Genomic DNA, 11125 nt, shown 5'->3' on the forward strand with positions numbered 1-11125 from the left:
ATTATTCATCAGGAGTTGTGAGGTCTTGTTCTGCTAAAAACAAACCTTGAGAAACAGTGAAAATGTGCAAGACACACAAATTATTTTTGTGTTAAAATACTTTGGAATAAAATATAATTTAATTTTATAGCTCTTTGTTATATAATTTATTCAATGTGGTATACAGATACACATAAATTGTATTTATTTTTATTTTACGCAAATTTGCCTACATATTTCTATGTGTATCATGTGCATGCCTGGTTTCCCACAGGGACAGAATAAGGAATCAGACATCCTAAAATGAGAGTTACAGAACATTGTGAGCTGCCATATGTGTTTTGGGAACTGAGTCAAGGTCCTCTTCAAGACCTCTATGTGCTACTAACCGTTATGCTGTCTCTCCAGCCTCTAAATATTATATATTTTTATTATTGTAGATGTAAGACATTTTATTAAATAAATGTAATGTTGAATACTTAAATTGTTGTTAGATATGCAAACTGAATACATCATTTAATAGTACTTTTCCAGACTGTCAAAGTATATCCTTTCAAATTTTAAGTGTAAGAGTAAAATTAGATAGCTATTGATTACTCCTAAGTTAAAAGTGCTATTGCTCCATCTATGTAGTCTGCTGTGCCAGTTGTTGTGGTTACTAAGCTATAAAGTTGGCAATGGACCATTGATTGATTTTTGTCCCTTAGCAGTTTGCATATTATCATCTAGAACTAAGAGATTCAGTCTTCAAGGAGGAGAATTCCAGGTCAGTTCCAGCTCCATTGCTCCAAGTCCTGTGTCCAAACTATGTCCTCTCTTCATCAATAGGGTCTTACCTTCAAGTACTGGGAGGCAGTAAGGGCTGTGGCGATAGATTGTGTTATTTGGGGACTCTCTTGGACTATCCTGACTAACAACTCGAAAGGAGAGGTTTCTCCTGTCTGGCACTGTGTTTCCTGTTATATAGACTTCAAGTATACATATGCTCTCATGTTCAGATATTGTATGTGTATTTATCAGTAGACTCTTGAGTCAATATATTTCCCTCTGGTTTTTCAATGCCTAAGCTTTACTTATCTCTCCTCTCTCCCTGTCTAACCTCCCTCCTCTTGTCCCAATTTTGGAGAGGTTTCTCCTTTCTGGCACTGTGTTTCCTGTTATATAGACTTCAAGTATGCATATGCTCTCATGTTCAGATATTGTATGTGTATTTATCAGTAGACTCGAGTCAATATACTTCCCTCTGGTTTTTCAATGCCTAAGCGTTACTTATCTCTCCTCTCTCCCTGTCTAACCTCCCTCCTCTTGTCCCAATTAAAGTACCTCAATTTCCCCCATTTCCCCTTGATAATATCTATTTCCTATTATCCCTCCACTCTTGAGCTCCTTCTTCCCCTTTATTCTAATTTTTCTTGCATTACATTCCCCCCTCTTACCAGAAGAATGCACTTCTCCATTTCCACCTTGATAACATCTGTTTCCTACTATCCTGCTATCTAGGGCTCTTTCTTTCCCTTTACCTCCACAGTTCCTTTTATTTTCCTTGTTCATGGGGTCACATCAGGATTTGATAGTAAGATCACTTTTTTTTTTCAATTTGGTTTTTTTTTTGTATTTTTTGAATCTGTATAACTTCACTTAGTATAACCTTAAAATTTCACTATTTCTTCTTTCTATATGGCTGAGTAGAACTCCATTGCATAAATGTACATTTCACTATCCATTCATCCATCAAGCGGCATCTAGGTTGCTTCCATTATTTACTATTGTGAAAAGAGAAGCAACAAAAATTGATGTACAAGAATATGTAGTGTAGGATGAGTCACTTGGGTATATGACAAGGATTTGTATACCTGGATCATTTTGCAGATTTATTTTTAGTTTTTTTAAGAGTTCACCACACTCTTTGCATAGTGGTTTCAAGAGTTTGCAATCTCTCCAACAGTGAATGACCTTTCTCCACATCCATGCCGTCATTTGTTCTCTTGAACTTAGCCAGACAGGCAAGAGGAATATAAAATATTAAAGTGGTTTTGACTTGCATTTCTCTAATTATTAAGGATGTGGAACACCTTTTAAGGTACTTCTTGGCCATTTTTAATTTTTCCTTTGAGAACTCTCTGTTCAGGTCCTTAGGTTATCCTTTTATGGGGCGTTTGTTTTCTGGCGGCTTTGTTCCCTGAATTTTTTTTTTTTTTTTTTTTTGGTATAGTCTTGACACTAATCCTGTGTCCAAGGTATATTTGGTGAAGAATTTCTGCCACACTTTGGGTTTCCTCTTCACTTCCTAGGTTGTTTCCTTTGATGTGCAGAAATTTTTTAGTTTAATGAGGTCCAACTTCTCATTGTAATGCCTGAGCAACTGATTGATGTTCAGTTTAAAAACCCCTTTCTCATATCTATATCTTATAGGGAACTGACTATGTTTTCTTCTAACAATTTCAGATTTAACATTGGACTTTGGTCCATTTCTTTGTTCAGGGTGAAAGATAAGGTTCTAATTTCATTCTTCTACAGGTGTTTCTTGTATTTTTTTTTTCTTCCTTAGAGAACTCTGTGTTCAGTTCCTGTATGTTGGGCCATTAGTTTTCTGATTTCTTCCAGTTTTACAAGCACCATTTGATACAGATTCTGTCTTTCTTCCAGTCTGTATTTTTGGCACCTTTATCAAATACCAGGATTTGAAATTTCATGCACTCATGTTTGGGTCTTCTATTGTGTTCCATTGATTTACATGTCCGTTTTGTGTCATTCATTTTTATACTGCATTTAAGACTATAGTTTTGTAATATAGTTTGAAATCTTTTATGATAATCCCCTCAGCATTGCACTTCGTGACCAAGATTTCTTTGGCTATCCAGAGTCTTTTGTGATTCTGTTTGAATTTTAGGATGATTTTTCCTAGCTCTGTGAATATTGGTATGTGGTATTTAATTGGCATTATATTGAATCTATAGATTGTTTTTGGTAAGATGGTCATTTTCACAGTATCAGTTCTAGAAATCAATGAGCACAGGAGGTCTTTCCATCTCCTGGTTTCTTCCTCAGTCTCTTCAATTATTCAAACTTTTCATTATAGAAATCTCTAATGTTTTTGCTTAGATTTATTCCTAGCTCTTTTTTGAGGCTAGTGTGAATGGAAGGGTTTTCATGAATCTTTTCTCCAATTGCTTGTTATTGATATATAGAAGGGCTACTCATTTATCATTTCTGAAGTTTTCTGGTGGAATTGTGGGGATCTCTTATATACAATATAATATCATTTACAAATAGGGAAAATTTGACCTCTTGTTTTCCAAATAGTACTCACTTAATTTCCTTATCTTGTCTCATAACTCTAGCAAGACTTTCAAGCTCTGTATTGAAAAGGATTGAAGATAGTGGACAACCTTACCTGGTTCCTGGTAATAATGGGAGTGCTTCCAGTTTCTCTTTATTTAGAATGATGTTGGCTGGGGTTTGTTGGCTATAGCTTTAATTATGTTCGGGTATTTTCCCTCCAGTCCAATTCACTCTAGGACATTTAACATAACTGCATATTGGAGCCCCCTCAGTGGGAGGAAGCACATGTATCACTGTGAACATAGCCAAATGCACATGGTTGGAGAGGTCATAGATTCTAGAGCTAATCCTGCCTGTCATATCCCTAGACAAATGTAATTTCTTGCTATATGCTAAATTCGGATCCTTATATTTATAGACAAGTGTATCATTCCTCACTCATCAAAGAAGTTTCTTTTTCAACAGATGGAGCCTATTACAGAGTCCCATAGCTGATGACACAGAGAGAATGAATGTCTGTGAGATGCACCAACCTAAGTGACATATCTTTGATGGAACTGTTATACCTATGGCTCGCAGAACACTGCTGAACGGGGGTAGAGAGAATGCAATACAACTCTCAACTCTCACCAGGGAAGTTTCCTCACGCAACAGTGGATGATGCGCACAGAAGGCCACAACTCGCCAAACTGTAGTGAATGAGACACTGCAGAGTACAAGGCCCTGGAGAGGACTCATATATTACACCTCACTCACCCATGACTCAGGGAATATTGCAGAAGGGGTGGAAAGATTGTAAGAGACAGTGTTGGTTCATGATCATAAGGAAACAGAGTCTTTTAGGTCTAAGGGAGATAGGCTGACTAGACTCCAGTAAATGAACTTGCACTGAGGGACATCAGGGTATTCAAACTTGACTCAATAGCCCTTAACATTTATAACAGAATGCATGAAATACAGTGAGCGATCCTATGGGGGTGGGAATGGGGGAAGGGGTCTAAATGTGAGTGAGAGGCATTGTATGAAATCCAAAAATATTCAATTAAAAATATACAATGAAAAATAAAATGAAGTATAAGGGGTTTGTCACAGAATAATTCATGAACCTGTGAAATCTGTCGCCAATCAATAATTATCAAAAGTTAGAAATGAAATATAAAGTGCAGTAGTACACAAGCATGTTCTCAAGGGTTTGATCTTTACCAACAGCAAGTATTCTTTAGTGAGAAAAACTACCACAGAAGACACTGGTTCAAAAGAAAAGATGAAGCAGACTCATGTCTGATTATGACCTGGAACAATGTGATATACATTATAATGACACACATGAGGATGTTATTGAAAGATGTGTGAAATTTGGAAAGACAGGATGGACTACATGCTACTTCAAGAAAGAAAACTTTGAGAATGAAGACAGGACATAAAATTAGTGCAGAATTGTTGACATTCATGTACACATTCGTCTGGAATGATATGCATCTCAGTTTCAGATCATTTGTTTCAAGGGTGAACTGTGACAAAATAATCACGTTTTCATGTCTGTTCGTTGAGACAGCTCATTTACAAGGTACAACTTGGCCAAGCTCAAACTGGTAGAGAAGACTAAGGAGAAATGTCCTGTGCATCTGGGTTGAGCATAATGGAGACAGGAGGGAAGAAACTCATTTGGAGATGTTGGAGATGCTTGTGTTTGTCTCCTTTGTGACAAATTTTAATGTATTAGGTTTTTGTGCATTTCACAAAACAAATCTTAACAGTATTTAGACCCACTCCTTCATCAGAACACCCATAGTTCACCCACCTGTGGATCGGAGAATGTTGCTGAAAAGGGAACTGAAAGATTGTAAGAGCCAGAGTTGGTACATGAACATAAGGAAACAGAGGTTCTGGGAATTTGCTTATACGAACTTGCAGCAAATGTGACAGAACGCACAAGACCCACAGTGATTCAGTGAGACAAAAATCCAGAATAGAAGTAAAGCAATTTGCAGCAGGCCTCAACTTTAGCCAAGGAACTATTGGCAACTGATTAATGCTAGGTGAGAGAGAGAGTTGAACCTATTAAGAGTGACTCTAGGTAGTCTGACTAGGTTCCAGTGAATGAACTGGATAGAGCGAAATCTGGGTAAAAATGCTTGACTGGTTTAATGAAATTTTGATGTCTTTGAAGCTTTATGCCACTGGAAAATTGGAAAATGGATAAAATATAGTAATGTCTATAAAATAAAACATATTTGGTGTTCAGTCATCTGAAAGTGAAGATAGGAACAGGAGAATAAATTCATTTTGATATTGTACCCACTAGGAGATGAGAGAGCTGAGGTGCCATGGAAGGTGAATGCCTTCAAGAGGTACTGAAACTTACTGAAACAACAGAGTACCTCCCCAAGAGGAATAGCTGTGTTATCTGCTTATTGTTTTCAAGAAAATAGCTCACACACAAATAAATAAAATAAAATAAAATTTCTCACACTTGCATAAATTTTAAGCCAGTAATTCTTCTGGTGAGCCTTCACAGGAAGAACGACTTTGACTAATACCTCTAATACCTAAATTACACCCTTGAGAGATACTCAGAAGAGTAGCACAAGGCTAAGCTTAACAAGATACTTGATGCACCAGAACAGTGATAATGTGTGTTGCTTTAAATCATTAAATTTGTAATTATTTGTTACACAGCAATGGAAATTTAACACTCTTCAGATCAGTTGCCAGTTATTAAATCATATTGCTTGATTTTTGCTATTGAGCTTCTTTAGTTCCATGTATATTCTTTTATAACGGCTTTTATGTGTGTGTTTTGTCTGTATGCATATGTGTGGACCACTGTACCAGTCATTTCCATTGTCATGAAGAAATATTTAGTTCAAAAAATGTTTCAGTTTAATTTTACTTTTATTACCTATGCTTTTAGGGTCCTGTTCCAACATCGAATCAAAAAATAAATTAAAAACTATCCACACCAAAAAATAAATAAAAAGAGTAACGACAGGAGATTAATTGGGTAATGGAGAAAATAAAGACATTCATTAGGTGAAGGACACCTTCTATTTTATATTCTTCTGCATGATGGATCCTGAATTTGAGAGTTGTCACGCCCGGCCAAATTTTCCTGTAAGAAACCTGCACATGCACTCTAGGATCCCAGGGCCCACTGTCCAATATACCACCACAATCTTCCTCTCAAGTTACAGTTTAGAAAATAAGAATATTTATTTGAGTCTGCCAACAAGGTTTATGCTATTCAGGAGAGGGTCACTTACAAAGACATGAACTCTTGTGGGCTCTTTCTTTCCCAAATTTGAGATTCACGCCTTCCATGGGCCCATTGTCTGCCTGCTACCCATCCCCTTCGTCCCAGTGTGCTCAGCATCCGTCTCTAGGGGGTTCAGTTCTAGTTTCCTTGGAGGACACACCTACCCAACAAGAAAGGCACTTATCATTGGTGAGAAACACTTTTGCAGTTTTTCCCTTTATTATTGATTTTTTTGAGTTTCATACAATATATTTTTATAATATTTAGAGCCTCTCCCTTATCTGCAACCCTGCTTACAACCCCTCACTCAAACTCATATATATATATATGTGTGTGTGTGTGTGTGTGTGTGTGTGTGTGTGTGTATTTCTCCAGGCCTATTGAATCAAATTTGTGTCTTGAAATGTCATTCCACATGGGTCCATCCACTGAAGCCTGGTTAAACTACCAAGAGTCGCACCTTAAAAGAGATTGACTCTCCTTCCCAGCAGCCACTGATTTCCAATAGTTCTTCAGATAGGGTTGGGGTGTCCTGTGCAGGTTCCCATGTCTATGCATGGATTTTGTCTGACTTGAGCTTATATTGTACAGGTCTACGCTGTCATTATTGCTGGGAGTTTGTATGAGAAACTTCCCAGCTGTGTGGAAAACTAAGTTTCCTTGTGGCCATCCACCACCTATGGCTACAATCTTTCCACCACCTCTTTCCCTGAGCCTTGGGAGGCAGACATTTGATATAAGTGTCCAATTCAGGGCTAATCATTCTGCAGTCTCATTTTCTGTAGGTCAACCAGTGTCTATTTTTGTGTTACTATCTGCTACATAAGGAACTTCCTCTGGGAAGAAGCGAGAAATTCACTGATCCATGGGTATAACAAATTATTATTAATTGCTTTAATTCTACATCTACTTAGTAGAATAATAGCATAAGGCTCTCCCATAAGGCCTATATTCTGTCCAGCTTCATGCTCCTAAGCCTGATATCAATGACAGATGTTGGGCTCCATCTTATGAAGTGGTACTTAAATCCAATTAGTAAACGATTGGTTGCTCCCATAATACTCATGAATCTATTGCACCAGAGGTCATTTCTTGGCAGTCCAGTTGTTGATGAAATACACAGAATTCAAAATAGTGTAAGACAGGTGACTAATTTTCTTCTTTGTGTGGCATGGATGCACCATCCAGCTCTATGAAATCTCACAAATACAGATGTAGCTTGAAGTCAGTGTCACCTTGATTTCTTATTGTTTTGATTTGTTTTTTGTTTTCTTTTATCTACATCTCATGTATTTAGAGTCTTCAGAAGCGAGATCTTTCCTTCAACTTCAGGTAGGTAACCAAGAGCAAGAGCAATAGTCATTCTTTTTAAGTGTCTATGGGACTCCTCATCAACATCTTCAAAAGAGGGAGTCTATCACTGGGATTGGACTTTATTTTGCTCTCCTATAGAGTCTAGTATGGGCAATCCTCCCCCTTTTCCATTACAAGGTAATTCCTAGAGAGGAATAACTAGCACTAAAGGCATTTAGAAAAACTCATATGAAAACCTACCACTATAGAAGCTTCTTGAAGTATATACATATACATTATTAAATATTTAAAGGAGTTGCAATTTTTCCAATTTAACTCTTCTCTGTACTAACAAATTATACAAATAATTCAATGGTAACAATATTACTTCTGAGTCTGAAATTCTAAAAGATAGGCTTTCAAAACAGCACAGTGGGGAACAATGAAGAAATAATAACAGTTGTTCAAAGGATGTCACATAGATAGCCAACAGAAATGCATAATACACTCAGTTTTGGTGATTATTTTCATTCTCATTCAAAATATTGTTATCTCATTATCAGTAGAACTATGATATGAGCTGTCTTATGCTTAAATATACTCAAATCCATATTTAGAGTTTTATAAAATCAGTTACATGATTTTTTGTTTGCCAATAAAATTTATCAAGAAAGCTAACATGACATATTGAAACTACCAAACGTAATTGAATAAATTCAGTTATCTTCTAAATTAACCTCAGTGAATCTTACCTAAAAAGAGATGGGTTTACATACATAAATATAATCAACTACACAAAGACTCTGAGGAATTTTCAGTATGAGATCAAGGGTGTTATGTGTAAGTAAGTGGATTATGAGCCATTCCAGAGAGGAGCCGTTCTTCTGGTGTGTGAACCAGATGATTAAATTCTGACTTTGCCTCATGTCTTCCAAATAATCATAACTGAAAACTTCGGTTTCTGTTTATAACCCATATCTTCTAATAAACTCTAGAAGGCATATATTTAATTAAATATGTATTTTATTCAGGGAAAGTTTCTCTCCAGTAACTTCTTCAGGGCAACTTTGACATCTTTATTCCTCAGACTGTAGATCAGAGGGTTGAGCATGGGCACAGCAATGGTATAAAGCACAGATGATACTTTCCCTCGGTCCATGGAACTGACTGAGGATGACTGAAGGTACATGAATGCTAAAGATCCATAGAAGACAGCAACAGCTGTTATGTGTGAGCTGCAGGTGCTGAAAGCTTTGGACCTGCCCTCCGTGGAACGAATGTGGAGGATGCTAGCAATGATGAGAATGTAAGAGCTAAGGATGGTCAGAGATGGAACAATGATGTTAAATGCACTGAAGCTCAGAGCTAGTGTTTTATTGATAAAAGTATTAGAGCAGGAAAGCTCCAGTAATGGAAAAATATCACAGAAGTAATGGTTTATTATATTACCTTTACAAAAAATCACTCTTAGCAAGAAGACTGTGTGAATTGTGGCAATAATTAGACCTGTAACATATACCCAACCTACCATCCAGGAACAGATTTGATAGGACATTGCAACATTGTACATCAATGGGTTACAGATGGCAACATAGCGGTCATAAGCCATTGCAGCCAACATGTGACACTCTGCAACTGCAAAAGTACAGAAGAAGTAGAACTGAGCTATGCATTCTGGGTAGGAGATGACATTCTTTTCTGTCATTAGGTCCACCAGCATTTTAGGGGTAATGACAGTAGACTGACAGAAGTCAATGAAGGACAAACTGCTGAGAAAATAGTACATGGGTTTGTGGAGTGGAGGACTAAACAGAATCAACATGATCATGCCCAGGTTTCCCACTGCTGTAAACACATAGATTCCTAGGAAGATGAGGAACAGGGGCAGCTGCAGCTCTGTTTTCTCTGTTAGTCCAATGAGGATGAACTCAGCCACCATGGAATGATTCCTCTGTGCCATTTCTACATGGAATTCAATGTAAGAAGAAAATTCTATGCAGAGAATTTTTTTGTATTATTGTTGTAATTCTCAATGAAGTGTGGAAATGAAATCAAGTATGTTCAGATACTTCCAGTTCTGTGTTATCTTCTTTTATATCTTATCAGTTGAATTCTTTACAATCCTAGAAAGATGTGGCATGCAAATAAACCAGTTAGTAGTTCCCCTAGTTTTGCTGTTCACTATAAGTGTATATATTACAAATACCCATCAGTTTACACCGCATACCATTCTGACAACTTAGATTGTGTGTTCCAAGAATGACTGAAGTTTGATTTATAGTGCTCTCTGTATTGTAATAAAAAATTTTTGTGATAAAGTATTAGCAGTATCTACAAGGGAACTATATTCAACACCACAGTTAATTGTAAAGAAATGAAATATGTCCCCTTAAGATAATGTCAAAAAGAGTTGTCTATCTTTTCCCTTTAATTTTTCATTATTTATGACTTAAGTAAGAAGATCAGGAAGTAAAAATAATTTTAAAGGAATTTATGTTAGGAAGGATGAAGGAACGTCAAACCTACTTGTAAACAAATATAATTGAGTGTATAGATAAGCCAGAATCTGTTCAAATGTACTCCTTCAGGTACATAACAAAATATTAGGTAGTATAATGCAATATTTACATTAAAATTAAGTGGAGTTTTTACACAGTTGCATAACAATAAAAGATTTGTTTATGATGACAGAGAAAGAACAAGTTTCTTAAGAATGAAATAAAAGTGTTTGTTTTGGTATATGGAAAGGGAACTGATTTTTGCATGTAAATTTTTATTTTGCTATTTTGCTGAATGTGTTTATCAGCTTTAAGTGTTTTGTGGGATCCTGACAACATTATCAGGGTAAGAATCTATGGTTAGACAAATCACAGGCCATATAGAAAAATCCATTACTATCAATATGCTAAATAAAAATAGTAATAAAGTGACTCATAGTGACTTTTTGTAACCATTGATTAGTACACCTCTCAACTTTCATCAAAGGAGCTTCTTGCAGTAGATAGCAAATAACATAGAGACTCACAGTTAGTCAATGTACAGAATAAGAGGCTGCAGAGTGCTCAACCCTAAATGGGACACCTATATGATACTTTCTCACCCCAAAGTTTAGGCATCATGGTGGAAGAGGGCCTCAAAGATTGTAAGATCCAGAGGTGGTAAATGAACACAAGGAAGCTGTGCTGTCTGCACACCATATGGTAGTTGCACATATTAACACACAACACTTATGGCAGCATATAAAAAATCTAATCTGTACAAGTAGAAGCCAGACAGGGACTAAGCATGGACTGGGGAGTTGGACAAGAATCCCAT

The 11125-nt window shown here is 36.6% G+C and overlaps 1 protein-coding gene across 1 annotated transcript; it reads right to left on the reverse strand.

The window, feature by feature from the left end:
• Positions 1–8837: 8837 nt before the first annotated feature.
• Positions 8838–9770, reverse strand: LOC103740370 (olfactory receptor 150-like). The gene has a single exon (XM_008840950.1). The coding sequence runs from the start codon at positions 9768–9770 to the stop codon at positions 8838–8840; it is 933 nt and encodes a 310-aa protein (XP_008839172.1).
• Positions 9771–11125: the final 1355 nt, after the last annotated feature.

The sequence above is a fragment of the Nannospalax galili genome, unplaced genomic scaffold, assembly GCF_000622305.1.
Source record: "Nannospalax galili isolate Female #2095 unplaced genomic scaffold, S.galili_v1.0 scaffold881, whole genome shotgun sequence".
Taxonomy (NCBI): domain Eukaryota; kingdom Metazoa; phylum Chordata; class Mammalia; order Rodentia; family Spalacidae; genus Nannospalax; species Nannospalax galili.

Excerpts from the sequence above, each read along its gene's own strand:
- LOC103740370 (XM_008840950.1), bottom strand. The coding sequence starts at position 9,770 with ATGGCACAGAGGAATCATTCCATGGTGGCTGAGTTCATCCTCATTGGA.